Source organism: Pecten maximus, chromosome 15 (assembly GCF_902652985.1).
Source record: "Pecten maximus chromosome 15, xPecMax1.1, whole genome shotgun sequence".
Classification (NCBI taxonomy): Eukaryota; Metazoa; Mollusca; class Bivalvia; order Pectinida; family Pectinidae; genus Pecten; species Pecten maximus.
The window spans coordinates 37276263-37294128 of record NC_047029.1 but is presented as its reverse complement, the minus strand read 5'-3'; the positions used below and the strand labels follow the sequence as shown (position 1 = coordinate 37294128).

The window sequence follows — 17866 nt, the reverse complement described above, 5'->3', positions numbered from 1 at the left end:
GTGCAAAGAACCTTAGTTAGGCAATTGTACCAGGTTATAGTTGATATAGGCAATACTGAATGTTACAGGTACATTATATATATGTGTGACAAAGTTAGGCAAATGGATGTGACATAGACAGTTAGGCAATTGTAAGCTTGTGATATAGTTGCTGTAGGTTGTGACGGAGTTATTACTTTGTGCGGTTCAGGAAATAAATACATTATATAAGTTTTCTCATGCTTCATTACAAAATACCAAGGCCTACAGTGTATGGTTTTCTATTTTTATGTGTCAATACTTCCATCAGCTGTCAATTATAGTTTAAAGTATTGATCAACAGTACTTTCTGTAGCTTCCTGGTCTCCAGATCGGTTATGTAAGACACTGAGACAGTCGGGTGTACAAGTCTACGTTTCCTAGCCTTGTCGACTACACGAGCTGTTCACCATTTCTGACCTCGAGCTAACCTGTTGTTTATGGTCAAGCTCTGGCCAATCGGTTTGTAAACACAGGTAGGAGCAGGTAATTAGCCCTAGGATCATGTCAGCGGATGTCTTGTATCACGTTTCTATTCCCTTAGGAATAACTCATTCATACACATTATGTAGACTTTTACCTACAGCAAACAGTTTCATAACTTATATTACAGAATTTACCTCATTTTATCATCTATATATAACCTATATATTACTAATTCTGTAACTATTATTCACTTTAGCTTACAGAATTTTGATTTATTTAGAATATGTATTTAACCTATTATACATGTAATTATTTTAATCTTGATGTTATTTGGAATTGTTTAAAGTATAACCAGATGCCTGTCCCTAAGCTCCCATGCAAATAGTGTCATTGTCCTATATATGTTGTTTTACAAATTTCTGTAATTACAGGTGGCCTATAGCGTGCCCTGACCTTGGAACTATGAAACCTCTTTTATAAAAATGTCCCTTGACCTTGTAACTATTAATGAAACCTCTTTTATAAAAATCTCCAAAAGTCGCTAGATCAATAACTTTCATTTGGCTTGATTCTGTGTTTGTTTGAATTTGAAGTGGAAGGATGAGGAAAACAAGAAATACCTAGCCCCGCCTCAGTTAGGGTGTGTGGGGCTGGGGGAATGTGGGGTTGAGGGAACGTGGGGTTGAGGGAACGTGGGGCTGGGGGAAGTGGGGCTGGGGAAGCTGGGGCGGAGGGGACAGTGGGTGGGGGAACTGGGGGAGAACATGGGGTTGAGGGAACATGGGGCTGGGGGGAAACGTGGGGGGTGGGGACTGGGGGGGGGAACGTGGGGCTGGGGAACAGTGGGGTGGAGGGAAAGTGGGGTGGGGGAAGTGGGGGGAACGTGGGCTGGGGGAACGTGGGCGGGGGGGGGGTGGGGGGAACTGGGGTGAGGGAACGTGGGGTGGGGGAACGGTGGGCTGGGGGCCATGGGGGAAACGTGGGGTGGAGGGAACGTGGGGTGTGGGGGAAATGTGGGGTTGAGGGAACAGTGTAGTGGTGCTGGGGGAACGTGGGGTTGAGGGAACGTGGGGCTGGGGGAACGTGGGGCTGAGGGAACGTGGGGTTGAGGGAACGTGGGGCTGGGGGAACGTGGGGCTGGCCATGGGGGAACGTGGGGCTGGGGGAACGTGGGGTTGAGGGAACGTGGGGCTGGGGGAACGTGGGGCTGGTCATGGGGGAACGTGGGGCTGGGGGAACGTGGGGCTGGCCATGGGGGAACGTACGTGTGGGGTTGAGGGAACGTGGGGTTGAGGGAACGTGGGGTTGAGGGAACGTGGGGTTGAGGGAACGTGGGGTTGAGGGAACGTGGGGCTGGGGGAACGTGGGGCTGGCCATGGGGGAACGTACGTGTGGGGTTGAGGGAACGTGGGGTTGAGGGAACGTGGGGCTGGGGGAACGTGGGGCTGGGGGAACGTGGGGTTGAGGGAACGACAGAGGCATGCACTTAAAAGCAAAAAGGCTTACAAGTATATATATCAAATGTACATGAATACACATGTGTATACGTATAGCATATACACTTAAATGTATTTCCTCCTATTTCATTATAATCATCCATGCATGATCAAAACCATCATTATAAGTATCATATTTCCAGGGATTTCAAAAACAAAAGATAAACTACTAAAGCAATCCTCTGTCTAGTTCTCCCAAACAGATCATCACCAGTAGATTAGCCGAGATATTAAGGATCTACCATCACCAGATTAGCCGAGATATTAAAGGTCTGTGTCTGAAGCATATCATATCCTAAAGGTGCAAGTTTTTATGCTGAGGATCAAGGAAAGAAATAAAACACAAACGCTGAAAGAGAAGTTGAAGGGGAAAGGCGTTGGGGGAAGGGGGTGTATGATTAAGGAGGAATCCAGATAATGATTATATAGATAAGAACCTAAACTAGTAGGTGTTGATACTAAAACTTTGGCTCAGTGTAGTTATACTGGGGAGGGGGTATGTGTCCATGTAGTTATACTGGGGAGGGGGTATGTGTCAGTGTAGTTATACTGGGGAGGGGTATGTGTCAGTGTAGTTATACTTGGGAGGGGGTATGTGTCAGTGTAGTTACTGGGGAGGGGGTATGTGTCAGTGTAGTTACTGGGGAGGGGGTATGTGTCAGTGTAGTTATACTGGGGAGGGGGTATATGTCAGTGTAGTTATACTTGGGAGGGGGTATGTGTCAGTGTAGTTATACTTGGGAGGGGGTATGTGTCAGTGTAGTTACTGGGGAGGGGGTATGTGTCAGTGTAGTTATACTGGGGAGGGGGTATGTGTCAGTGTAGTTACTGGGGAGGGGGTATGTGTCAGTGTAGTTATACTGGGGAGGGGGTATATGTCAGTGTAGTTATACTTGGGAGGGGGTATGTGTCAGTGTAGTTATACTGGGGAGGGGGTATGTGTCAGTGTAGTTATACTGGGGAGGGGGTATGTGTCCGTGTAGTTACTGGGGAGGGGGTATGTGTCAGTGTAGTTATACTGGGGAGGGGGTATGTGTCAGTGTAGTTATACTGGGGAGGGGGTATGTGTCAGTGTAGTTATACTGGGGAGGGGGTATGTGTCAGTGTAGTTATACTGGGGAGGGGGTATGTGTCAGTGTAGTTACTGGGGAGGGGGTATGTGTCAGTGTAGTTATACTGGGGAGGGGGTATGTGTCGGTGTAGTTACTGGGGAGGGGGTATGTGTGCCAGTGTAGTTACTGGGGAGGGGGTATGTGTCAGTGTAGTTACTGGGGAGGGGGTATGTGTCCGTGTAGTTATACTGGGGAGGGGGTATGTGTCAGTGTAGTTATACTGGGGAGGGGGTATGTGTCAGTGTAGTTACTGGGGAGGGGGTATGTGTCAGTGTAGTTACTGGGGAGGGGGTATATGTCAGTGTAGTTATACTGGGGAGGGGGTATGTGTCTGTGTAGTTACTGGGGAGGGGGTATGTGTCAGTGTAGTTACTGGGGAGGGGGTATGTGTCAGTGTAGTTATACTGGGGAGGGTGTATGTGTCAGTGAGGTTACTGGGGAGGGGGTATGTGTCAGTGTAGTTACTGGGGAGGGGGTATGTGTCAGTGTAGTTATACTGGGGAGGGGGTATATGTCAGTGTAGTTATACTGGGGAGGGTGTGTGTGTCTGTGTAGTTACTGGGGAGGGGGTATGTGTCAGTGTAGTTACTGGGGAGGGGGTATGTGTCAGTGTAGTTACTGGGGAGGGGGTATGTGTCAGTGTAGTTATACTGGGGAGGGGGTATGTGTCAGTGTAGTTACTGGGGAGGGGGGTATGTGTCCGTGTAGTTATACTGGGGAGGGGGTATGTGTCAGTGTAGTTATACTGGGGAGGGGGTATATGTCAGTGTAGTTACTGGGGAGGGGGTATGTGTCAGTGTAGTTATACTGGGGAGGGGGTATGTGTCAGTGTAGTTACTGGGGAGGGGGTATGTGTCAGTGTAGTTATACTGGGGAGGGGGTATGTGTCAGTGTAGTTACTTGGGAGGGGGTATGTGTCAGTGTAGTTACTGGGAGGGGGTATGTGTCAGTGTAGTTACTGGGGAGGGGGTATATGTCAGTGTAGTTATACTGGGGAGGGGGGTATGTGTCAGTGTAGTTATACTGGGGAGGGGGTATGTGTCAGTGTAGTTACTGGGGAGGGGGTACGTGTCAGTGTAGTTACTGGGGAGGGGGGTATGTGTCAGTGTAGTTACTGGGGAGGGGGTATGTGTCAGTGTAGTTATACTGGGGTGGGGGTATGTGTCAGTGTAGTTATACTGGGGAGGGGGTATGTGTCGGTGTAGTTACTGGGGAGGGGGTATGTGTCAGTGTAGTTATACTGGGGAGGGGGTATGTGTCAGTGTAGTTATACTGGGGAGGGGGTGTGTGTCAGTGTAGTTATACTGGGGAGGGGGTATGTGTCAGTGTAGTTATACTGGGGAGGGTGTGTGTGTCAGTGTAGTTACTGGGGAGGGGGTATGTGTCAGTGTAGTTACTGGGGAGGGGGTATGTGTCAGTGTAGTTATACTGGGGAGGGGGTATGTGTCAGTGTAGTTACTGGGGAGGGGGTATGTGTCAGTGTACTTACTGGGGAGGGGAGATGTGTTGGTGTAGTTACTGGGGAGGGGGTATGTGTTCTTGCTCTTGCACTAACAGGCACCAATTATAACCCAATGAACCCCCTGACCCAGATAGAGGCATCCCATACCAGTAGTAGTAAAATCTGCTGCATCATCCTGTGTAAGTGAAGACTGCTAGGCCAACACCACCACCCACCACAATCTTATCTATAAATACACACACTTTCTATTTCTATAAAATACTTGGTAGAACTGTTTCTAAATATAACCAGATGCATTGAAACTGAAAAAATATCAAAACATACGGTGTATTATGTACATGTATACTGCACCTGGTAGTTATACATCCCGATTAATGTACTGGTATTGTTTCCTTATATAGAAGTAATAATTGGAATTCATTTCATAGCTACACATTATCGTTTGTTTTTCCAGCTTTGATAACAATCCAAATGTTCTATTTCGTTCGAGTGGCATACTAACTAATCAGTTCATATCTCTCGATAAACGTAAATTGATATTTAATTGATATTTTTATTCTATCCTAATTTGTACGTTTTTACATAAAATTGTAGCAATTAATAACCTCTATACACTTCGGACTTTAAGCTGCCCCAAAGATCATTACCAGATGAAAAATAACTATATTCTTACCCAAATAATGTCTTCATTTGTCTCTGTATGATCCATTTATTTTCAAAAAGGACTAATTATAACTTTTTATGATAAACACTTATTTCCCTATTTGGGTCCTATACACTACAGTCCCTTTGATCAGGGAGACTTTTATATAGTACCATAATTTCCTTTAAAGCGGCCCTCACCATTGAAAATTCCTCCAACTCCAGGCCTTCTGCCCATGGATTATACATTATACCTAGAAACTAGAGGGGTACTGAATGTCATTTTACTGCCCTGTGATACTGTACAATAGGAAAATAACACTCTAATCAGAGTATTATGGGATACGCATACAAATCCAATCTTACAGGAAAACCATTAAGACTCTTAAATACATCTTCATTATATGTTCTTCCCATCCTGTTAAACTGGCCTCTCCACCAGTAATCATCCCCAGCTCCTATCAATTTCAATCCAGTTTGACAGTATATTAGTAAATGGTCAGGGCAGTGTTTACTTTTCTTATTTTATTCCTGACCATTAATTGGCCGGCTGGACACCATCAGGAGATCACTGCCCTCTGGCACTAGAAGGCCTGTACATACCTAGGCCTGGGTACCAGACAGACAGATCACTGTCTGACAATTATGTACACGTTTATGTAGTCTTGTACAACTATATCACGCAATTCAAGTCTTCGTTTTTTGAGAGAAAATTTTCTGATTTGTCATTTGTCATTTTTCACTTTTTGAAATCAGTATAATTTCAAATAAATTTACTTATTGCTAAAAACTTTTATTATGTATTGCATTATCTGTGTACAAGCTTAGGAGTCCAGGTGTTTCAGAAGAATAAGCCCACCGATGACTGGCATCCTGACTTGGTCAGATACAGGTTAACTGACCTCAATAAGTTGATGTCAACAGAACAACAGGCATTACAGCAATACATCAAACTTCCTATTATTACACAAGGAAGTAAAATATTTCACAATGAGGTCCTGATGCTGGCCATAAAACTTTCCCAGAATCTTTTTTTACTTGCATCTTTCGAATCCCTGTGTTGTAATTATTTATGCATCAGCACTTGACATCGCTTCATTATTAGTGACTTGGATACAATGCAAGTCCCTGTATATATATATAGCACAGCTGGCCTGGGGAAGCTGGGATGTTACTATTGAGAAAAGGAAAATCAACTAAAGGGAAACTGAAATCACCTCACTTATCATTGTAAGTAAATTTAAAAGCAAGAGAGACAGATTTTAAAGAAACACCTCACTTGACTTTTATCATGAGTATATATGTATATATTTTAAAGGCATTACAGCAGCTGTTTCAGATAGGCCTTCTCTCACATTCCCATATTGTTGTTTGTGTTTTATTTGTTTAGGAAATGTATTGCAGTAATTTAGACAGGACTGATACCTAGGTGTTATCCAATGATGTTTAAAGCAATGACCTTGACCTTGTAAGATACACTGCTAAGCATTAGTCATGTAGAAACTTGAAATAGAGAAATGTACAGTTAGGATTCATTATATGGAACTGTACTGATGAGGGAGTCCCAAGCAATAACACACTCAATAAATACCAGACAAATTTATCAAACAAAACCACATATTTTCTTATCAGGACGTAGTGAAATGAAAAACCTGTTCACAAATCTTATAGCCATACAAAATACTAGCCACATTTTTTCCCCCTTTTTATAGAGACAATCAATATGATATACAGTATCAGACATTGGTCGAGACACAACTGATACAGTACTAGTACAGTCTGGGACAATTTATGGCGTACAATAATATCAATATAAAGGGGAACTCAATGAATGTAGACAAATTATTGAGACATTATTAGACCATATTACATCAGTAAGACTGTAAATTACCCACAGATGTATGGCACCTGGACCTAATAACTACAAACGGGATGATTATCTTACTGTGGACTCAGGACAAGATGTCTAACTGACCACTCCAAACAAGATGTCTAACTGACCACTCCAAACAAGATGCCTAACTACTCCAAAAAAGATGACTAACTACTCCACTCCAAACAAGATGTCTAACTGACCACTCCAAACAAGATGACTAACTGACCACTCCAAACAAGATGAACCTAACTGTTCATGGGTAAGATGCCAAACTTATGATGAGATTAACAGCATACCAAACTATTGATATGGTTAACAAGACGCCAAGCTCTTAAGGTGATCGATTTACAAGATGCCTAGCTCTTGATGTGATTAACAAGATGCCTAACTCTTGATGTGATTAACAAGATGCCTAACTCTTGATGTGATTAACAAGATGCCTAACTCTTGATGTGATTAACAAGATGCCTAACTCTTGATGTGATTAACAAGACGCCAAGCTCTTAAGATGATTTACAAGATGCCTAACTCTTGATGTGATTAACAAGATGCCTAACTCTTGATGTGATTAACAAGATGCCTAACTCATGATGAATTATCGTTTACCTCAAACAAATTAAAACTCCACAAAAGATGATTACCTTTTTTGATGCCTTACTTATGAGTTTACCTCAGACCTAAGTAACTTGAGACACATATATATACGATGACTCATACTGATGAATGACTTTGCTAGGACTTCAAAACTGACCAATCAAAATGTAGGCAAAATGCTTGTCCAACAAAGTTGTAATATATATGTGTTACTGGTAATCCTTCAACAGTTAAAAATGTTCAGCAGCAAAATCGCTTGTCACAATACATATTTCTTTCCTGTGTGTTTCAATATTGTGTTCTTATATTTGTGCTGATCAAATGGATTAAATCAGTTCCTCAGAGTATATATAAATAATCAACTGACTTAGTAACATGAGCATCAACACACAACGCCGCTGAACACCATTGAACAAATTCCCTGCTTGAAGAATTTGATCTAGGACTGACTGTATTTTTAACTTACATATAAAAATTGACAAGATAAATGTATTGGCTTTTAAATTTTGAAGCGTTTAAAAGTTATTACACAGATATCACTTTTTTTTGTCTCTTTACATTAAGAAGTTAGTTTTTATTTGACAATCTCAAGTGCTGTAGATATATATCTATCATCATGTCAGTATGTGCCATTGTGTTCAAGTATGTGCGGCAATTTGTCAGCGGATCCAAACAATACAGTATGAAATTAAATACTACATCATCTGCAATACACACAAAAATATGAATTTTAATCTGTCATGACATGGCAATACCAGGACCTTTATATACGAAAAGGCTTAAAACAGAGGAAACCCATATATATGTAATAACAAGAGGCCCATGGGGTGTAAATAAATTACCTAGCTATAATACTGTTAAAGAAATGGCAGATAAATCTGATATAGGGCTATTGATAAGTTCTAATTAACAGAATATATCCAATACTGGTATTATAGGAATTAAATTGAATTCAAATTCATCTTTTCACATATGAATTAATGCCAAAAATAGTCAATTAGATCTCTTAAAACACCTAGGAACAAAAACAGGTGTAATTTCATAATCAGGGTTCAAAGCCTGAGTTATTTATTGAGCATTCATCATTAAGATATTTCCCTGAAAAAAAGGGGAAAAAATTTCTGTGTACAGGGGAAAATGTTCTGTGTACAGGGGAAAAAAGTTATGTGTAGTGAAAAAAATGTTCTGTGTACAGGGGAAAATGTTCTGTGTACAGGGGAAAAAAGTTATGTGTAGTGAAAAAATGTTCTGTGTACAGGGGAAAAATGTTCTGTGTAGTGAAAAAATGTTTTGTGTACAGGGGAAAAAAGTTCTGTGTACGAGGACATCAGAACTGTCACCCACATAATTTAACCAGATCTGGATTCATGAGAAGAAATATGTCACTGTCAGAATAAATAGTTTTCATATTCAGAGGAAGGCTGACTTGACACTATGGTCTTAATGCTAAGTCTCATCACAGCTCCAGGAATATAGATTGTATTATCTGGTGGGGAGTCTGAAGCCAGTCAGCTGACCGTATATTCTGACAATATTCATGATTTAATCTTCTTGATACAGTTGACAAGCAGCATATCAAGATGGATATTGGGTACTTGTTGGCCCCATAATGTCAACACTCCTCAGGAGCAGCCGGCCTTTGGCCTCTGACTGAATATATTCATATCATTGTTTGTATATAGCTGTAATTAGGCTACCAGCTTTTGATTCTGATGTTGTTCAAGGGTCACACCAACTTAACACTGCATACAAGAACACAATTACGTTAAATAATTTAGACTCAAAAACATTCACAAAAATAAACAGATCAATCGGTGCATCTCAAAAATTAAAGTTACATTTAATCCTGATCATTAACCTGCACATTACATAAAACAATGCCATATTTTTTTAATCACTTCCCATAATAGATTTGTATACCTTATAGAATTAATCAGAAATCCTTATTACAAATTTTACATAAGAAGTTAAGCCTACCTTCTACCATTCCGAGATGGTGTCAGATCTGAGTCAACTATAAATATATATGCCGCACCATGATCACTATCTTACCATGAATTGGTGAAGTTCATTATTCATTCTTATAAAATCCAAATCAATCTACAATGTCTCTCAATATTTCATAGAAAGTTCTATCAATTAATAATAATGCTGTTAATTAATCCTGCTACAATTGCAATTAATTAAATAAGTTGAACATTATGACCTTGAACTTTCACTAAGTGACCTTGACAATATGACCTTACATCTACCAGGTATTATGCAACCTTTAATTGAGATAAAAAATGCACAGTGTAACCGCATAGAATATGAAGTCGCACACATCAGTTTTATGTTGTCCATATGCATATACACCAAAGTGAATTTTACATTAATAAATTGGTTCAAATTAAATCGTATGATTTCTATATTATATTAACACACATTTCAGCGCACAATTATGTACATATTTTTTTGTGAATACCAAGTCGAGGAATGCCAGAATTAAAATTTAAAAGGTGACATTATAACTTCCATCTGTTTAATGTTTAACAACAGGGTGGGCTGATCGTAGTGAGTGTCAGTTTATCTGATTAACTTTAAAATGACAACCTAGAACACATGTACAGTGTTATATATAGGTATGATGATCATGGTCCAATCATGGTCATATGGTTGTGAGTTACCGGATTTGAAGCATGACTCCTTTATGACACACCTTTAACCGGCTTACAGTGCATTTATTGTGATGTCAGTCAGGTGTTCACAGTGTAGATATATATGTGTGAAGAAGTCCGATAACGTAAGCCATAACAAGCATCAGATCACTGTCAGCAGAAATCAATTTCCTATAATGATGATCACATACATTTTCTATGTAGCCAGACTCCTGTCCAAGCCGGAAGTTTGTCCAGTCTGGCCAAGCTTTTGTTCATTATATATATACTAGTTTGCTGGGTTTATCACATACAGTGGTCAGGTAAATGTAGCTGTAATGGTAACTTAAAGTGAGCATCTAATGAACTGGCCATGGGCTAAATATATACCAGTGACCAGGTAGCTGAAATGGTAGCTTAAAGTGAGCAAATGGTTACTTATATAATTAGAGCGAGTGCCATGAACTAGCTATAGCCATGGGCTGAATTAATGCCAATGTCCAGGTAGCAAAAATGGCTACTTAGATTGAGCGTCTAATTATATAACTAACTACGTATACAGGCTGAATGCCAATGTCCAGGTAGCAGAAATGGTTACTTAGATCGAGCGTCTAACTAACTACAGACTGAATGCCAATTGTCCAGGTAGCAGAAATGGTAACTTTGAGCGAGCGTCTAACTAACTAGGCTGAATGCCAAGGGCGAGGTATATATAGTTGAAATGGTTCGAGCGCCTGGAGTTTGGTGGTTTGAGTACCAGTCTAATCATAGCATTTTTCATCTCCTATTACATAAAACTACGGCCCTATCAACCCTATTACATAAAACTATAACCCTATTACATAAAACTACGGCCCTATCAACCCTATTACATAAAACTACAACCCTATCAACCCTATTACATAAAACTACAACCTATCAACCCTATTACATAAAACTACAACCCTATCAACCCTATTACATAAAACTACAACCCTATCAACCCTATTACATAAAACTACAACCCTATCAACAGTCGGGCCCAATTTTCAGGACAGGTCTAGATCTCCTGGTAAACATGGTGAAACGTGATATTTCATACAACATTGACAATTAAAATTGGTCATGTTCAGCAAGTTTACCCTAGAATCTGGAACCCTCTGTACAGTGACCAGTTTATGTCGTCTCAAGGACCATTTCACTTCAATTTGACACCAAAACACACAACTCGAGAAACATAACCTGAATTAAATTGCAAAATATTGATAACACTCTGTCATTTAATAACATTTTCTAGTTTGATTTTTATTCAAGTTACAAAAATCAACATTTTGCGTAGAACTTTTCAAATAATTGAAAGTTACCATTCTGAAACCTTATGAGCTTATACAACTGAATGACTATGAAACAATTATTTTCGGAGACAAATTCACAATTAAGAACACAACAATCTATAGTTGTTACACTAAAGCTATAGAATCAGCTCAGAGGCAATGTGCAGTAATCCAATTCCAGTGCTTTCTGTGTGTTTAGGTAATCTAATACGAACTTATCGATGCTCAATCACCCAATACCACAGTGGCCTATCTGATTCTTCCAGCTACAACTTCACCTTCCAAACACTGTGCCCTCATGATCACACTACTGACTAAAAAGTTATCACTTTGGCCTGACTAACGACTAATAAGTTATTATATAACTGGTGGCCTAAGTAACTAGTGGCCTGACTAACAAGTTATTATATAACTAGTGGCCTGACTAACGACTAACAAGTTATTATATAACTAGTGGCCTGACTAACAAGTTATTATATAACTGGTGGCCTGACTATGACTAACAAGTTATTATATAACTAGTGGCCTCACTACTGACTAACAAGTTATTATATATAACTGGTGGCCTGACTAACGACTAATAAGTTATTATATAACTGGTGGCCTGACTAACAAGTTGTTATATAACTGGTGGCCTGACTATGACTAACAATTTATTAAATTATATAACTGGTGGCCTCACTACTGACTAACAAGTTATCACTATGGCCTGACTAACGACTAACAAGTTATTATATAACTAGTGGCCTGACCAACAAGTTATTATACAACTAGTGGCCTGACTAACAAGTTATTATATAACTAGTGGCTTGACTAACAAGTTATTATATAACTAGTGGCTTGACTAACAAGTTATTATATAACTGGTGGCCTTACTAACAAGTTATTATATAACTAGTAGCTTGACTAACAAGTTATTATATAACCAGTGGCCTGACTAACAAGTTATTATATAACTAGTGGCCTGACTAACAAGTTATTATATAACTGGTGGCCTGACTAACAAGTTATTATATAACTAGTGGCCTGACTTACAAGCTATTATATAACTGGTGGCCTGACTACAACTAACAAGTTCTTATATAACTGGTGGCCTGACTACGACTAACAAGTTATTAAATTATATAACTGGTGGCCTCACTACTGACTAACAATTTATCACTATGGCCTGACTAACGACTAATAAGTTATTATATAACTGGTGGCCTGACTAACAAGTTATTATAAAACTGGTGGCCTCACTACTGACTAACAAGTTATTATATAACTGGTGGCCTCACTACTGACTAACAAGTTATTATATAACTAGTGGCCTCACTACTGACTAACAAGTTATTATATAACTAGTGGCCTCACTACTGACTAACAAGTTATCATTTCGGCCGGACTTATGACTAACAATGCAAGTTATTATATAACTGGTGGCCTGCAGACTAACGACTAACAAGCTATTATATAACTGGTGGCCTCATTACTGAATAACAAGTTATTATATAACTGGTGGCCTCATTACTGACTAACAAGTTATTATATAACTGGTGGCCTGACTAACGACTAACAAGTTATTATATAACTGGTGGCCTCATTACTGACTAACAAGTTATTATATAACTGGTGGCCTGACTAACGACTAACAAGTTATTATATAACTGGTGGCCTGACTAACGACTAACAAGTTATTATATAACTAGTGGCCTCATTACTGACTAACAAGTTATTATATAACTAGTGGCCTGACTAACGACTAATTATAAATATAACAAGTTATTATAAAACTGGTGGCCTGACTAACGACTAACAAGTTATTATCACTGGTGATTGTTTATCTTCCAAGTTAATTGCCACTACAACAATGGTCAAAACAACATTACTTATACTCAGTATGTTTTATGATGTAAATACATATGAATGTGTTATATATACAATATAGCATACACAGTTGCTTCTGTTTTTTGAAAAATATTTCCTATGCAAATACACGCCTCAATTGTTGACAGAAGATTTAACAAGAAAATGTGTCTTAATGCTTTGCATTATTTTGTTCTAAAAATAACACCCTTTACAATTGTGGAGATGTTTTACTAAAGATGCCATCATGGTTTGGATAGTTTCATATCTACAAGGCTGACGGACCAGGATTATGACGTGCCTCAAGAAGAAAACTTGGGAATCACTAGCAATGAATACGCTATAACTTCATAGATTTTTTCTATAAAACAAAAGCTGCAAGTGCAGAAGAAAGAGGACTTGACATTTAATCAATACCCTTTACAGGGAAAGTGGAGGTCCAAGTTTCGGAGGCTGAGATCTCCGAATGTTGCTGTTATAGTAACCTAGTTACTACCAACAAATCTCTCTCGTCAGAAATCAATTTCTACGTCAAACAACCATCATTCATAGCTATACACAAACCTCATAATGACACCCGCTTCATAAGTGGTGGAAAATACAAGATCATAAAATATTTAGATGGAGACTACACACGAACTGTTCATTTGTAAGCGCTATGCACATAAATATGTATATAGGAATCACTCCGATGTTGTATTGATCATTTCCATAGAGGTGATGGAATAACAACATTTAACAGACATTGAACAACAAACTGACTGACAAATAAAGATACATAAATGTGACAAACATATTAACTTAACAATCTTCATGACCTTTGGATAATGTGTAATCTCATTTACTTTACATCCTTATTGAAACTGAGTAGAATCAATTACACTACTGTCATTCATATGGGCCTATGTATGACGAGACATTCTAGTAACTGGTGGAATGTTTCTCAGATTAAAATTCAATGAACGACTGTTGATTTCCAATTCATGATTCTTATATGATGGCTAATTAAATGAGTAACTGTGAATCTGGAAGAGGAGTCTCTAATCCTCTTTGATTTGATAAAATTTGTCCAAATGAATTTTAAGTGTGTACACTACCGAATGAGATAAGAAATATGATTGGTAGCTAGCCTGTGGTTAATACCCATTTCGTTTGAAATAAGTATATCTTCGGGGAGAAACAATTAGATTTGCATGATTTGAGATCGTGTCTGGTATACGTAAGGTACACAGATCTCCGCTTCAGCGAACCCGGCTTTCGTAACAGTGACAGCGAGCTGTCAATTTTGTCAATGCAAGTCAAAATACATTTCAATGTTTCTGAAATAAATTCATGCGTTCATTCTTTTTCATGTAGTCTAAAGATAACATAGTATTTATACTTCAAAAAATGTAAGAGATCAGCAATGAATAAATTATTGGTGTAGAATACCATTCAACCACTGTTTAGTGCTCACTGTTGGCAGACACTGTCACAGGTAAAAAATGTTTCCCTCAGGTAATTTTGCGATGAGGGAGTGATTATCAGGCAGACAGACCAAAACATCACTTAATGTTGGTTATAAAAGAAAGTCTTACCTTCGGAGTATCCTAAATCCACAAGAATACATAGAAATATTGATAAATACACTAGCGTATGAGGTGAAACTAACTTCATCAGCGCCATGTTTGTATCTCAAATAGTTTCACGCAATTTCTCGCGGAATGACCCGAAAAACCCCGAGAGTTTCCAAATTTAGGGCAATGTTTTGTTTTGGTCGCCTCTGATTGGTCCATGTTTACACACGCAACCGTCCGGGAAATTTGATGGTGAAGAGAGCCTGCAAAATACACAAGCTGCACTTTGAATAGTTGGGGGGAGATATGAAAATTTAAGATTATATTTGTAATATTCTGGAAGATTAGGAAGAAAGCGCATTGCAAGGAACGTTGATGTGGTGATATATTTTGAGATTTAACGCTGGTAAGTTGGGTGCTGTTTCACCAAATCATTTGTGATCATGCGCGTCTGTTTACGTATATTTTGATGATTTTGAACGCACGACGTACGGCATTTAAGAATTTATCATGTTTGGAAAGCCGTTGCATTCTTGATAAAGTATTTACGGACCAGCTATTGAAATCTACGCTTCACATGTACACGTCTTGTTTTTGGTTGAAATCCCACATACACAACACAACAGCTGTGCATCATGTTTGAAAATGAAAGGGAGTAGGGTAATCACAGTTTGTAATGTTTCTACAATCTACTGGATGTATAAATTGTTATGTTGTGTTTTCCACAATATTTCTTATCTGTTTATGGGTATGGCATTGACAAACATCCTTTGATAACATATTTTGCAAAGTTTTTGGTCTTTTGCTATAAAATTTTCATTTTAAAGTTTAGTCAATATGGAGTTTTCTCCCTTCTAATATATATAACCTCATAATACAGTAAATGTTTCATCTAGGTTGCCTAGATCACAGGTGCCCGACTCGTTTATCTCATTTATATGTACTCTTATATGATTTGATTTTATAAAACGATATATTGGGGAAGGTACATTGTTTTATATGGAGCAACCAACCCACACATAAATTAATTTATTTATAACTATGGTACCTATAAAATTTGAAGTATTACCATTAGGTAGCCACTAATATAAATTGTTTGTTTCTTTATAAGATACTCGTTCAATAAACATATTGGTAAACTGTTACTTATTTTAATCTTTCTTTTTTTTTCATTTCAATCATATTCAATATACATGTATACAATAAACAAGAAAATAATGGAAATAGGAACAAACGTCACAGACAATAATAATTCTCATGTAATTGGTGTGGTGTATATAATATCAAACTTTAATTCAGAATTTCATATCTACTGACAATAATTTTATGTAATTGTAAATGTGAAATAAAAGATAATAAGTTTTATATATAAAGGAAATCAAGGAAACTGAAAGCAAACGACTATAAACTTTTCATCAATATCAAAATTTAGTAGGACTATTCTGTGAAAAAAGGGAAGGACCATTTTAGTATTGAGGGTATATGTACGTTACCATAATGTTAGACCCCCCCCCCAACAGGACTACTATAGAAAACCTATCCAGAAAAATCATTAATAAGAATTTCATATAAAGATAGGGAGCTCGAGGTAAATAACATTTGAAAATGTATATCTCTTTTACAACTATAATCCTAATCATATAATATTTCAACACTGCCATGTATTTACAATTTATGATATTTGAGGTTATTAGTTGTCATTTCCATAAATTTGGTTATTATATAGATCTATATCATTAGTATTTCAATGTGTGTTTGAAAAAATATATATATATATATGCAATTAAGATAATAATTGAAAAATAAATAAACTCTCTGCGACAATCAGCTTCCCTCAAATGTACTGGTTTAGAGGTAATAATTAGCTAGTATTTAGATATCCATCACAGAAGTAAAACAGGTAATTAATGGAACATCTAGCATATACTAAACAAGGACCCTACTAGAGGGAGTCTGGCAATGGGCAGTCATGTGGGCAGTAAACCAGTAACTAACTAGTATATGTAGACCTGATTGTATACTTCAGAGTGCCAACACACTTACATAGTGGTCAGTACAGTGGTCAGTATCACAGGTAATTACAGGTGAGACATATTATATTTAAATTATATGGAGTACATCCTTTCCTTTCTGACCCTGTCACAGCAGGGTGTCAACTGCCCCTAAGGACTGGGAATTACAAACAAAGGGGAGTGTTTGGTGACCTTTGTACTCTGCCCTTAGGTGGCCAGTCAGAATAAAGGGATTTGGGAGTGACTCCTGCTGTCTTGTGTTAATTTCAATTTAGCATGTAAGTTAAGTATGGCAGTACCCCTGTACCTGGTTAGACCAGTGCCTGGTAGTTATATCTCTCATACCTTATCATTGGAGGGCACCAGGACAGAGTTCCAGCAGCTTTGGGATATACCTGGTGGTAGGGGCCTTCAGTAACTTGGTAAAATAAGATTTTTTAGTGATTGAAAATAATCTTCTAAATTCTTTTGTCATGGTGGTAGCTATAGTTCAATAAGAACACAGGCTGTCCCAATCATACATTAAAAGAATGGTTTTTGAAAATCATGCTTTATCAAGGTTTTAGAAACTTGGTAAAATACATGTTTTCACTCATGACCTATTGGGATATTATTTAATTTGTTCAAGTTTTCGATCTACCTTTCACTGTACATGGTGTTATCTAATTACTGAAAGGATTATTAGTGAATTACAATTTACAATCAAATTATGAAATATATGTGCAATATTTTGAGTTTGATATTTTTTTAAGTGTCATGTAATGTTGGAAATAATGCTCCCTTTAAAAATAAATTTAAGCCAACCCAAATGAACTGACATCTAGAAATTAGATTAATGACAGACTCTTTAAATATATAATAAGGCAAAAAGAAAG

The 17866-nt window shown here is 38.1% G+C and overlaps 2 protein-coding genes across 5 annotated transcripts in view; one reads left to right on the top strand and one right to left on the bottom strand.

The window, feature by feature from the left end:
• LOC117343610 (plexin domain-containing protein 1-like) overlaps positions 1-15101 on the bottom strand; it is a 150848-nt gene extending 135747 nt beyond the window's left edge. For all 4 annotated transcript variants that reach the window (XM_033906045.1, XM_033906046.1, XM_033906043.1 and 1 more), the window contains exon 1: positions 15001-15101. In XM_033906045.1, the coding sequence (XP_033761936.1) occupies positions 15001-15088 (88 nt within the window). In that variant the 5' untranslated portion in view covers positions 15089-15101. The remainder of the gene's footprint in view (positions 1-15000) is intronic.
• Positions 15102-15236: 135 nt separating this feature from the next.
• LOC117343945 overlaps positions 15237-17866 on the top strand; it is an 82719-nt gene continuing 80089 nt past the window's right edge. The window contains exon 1 of the mRNA XM_033906514.1: positions 15237-15385. The gene's annotated coding sequence lies outside the window, so the exon portion shown is untranslated. The remainder of the gene's footprint in view (positions 15386-17866) is intronic.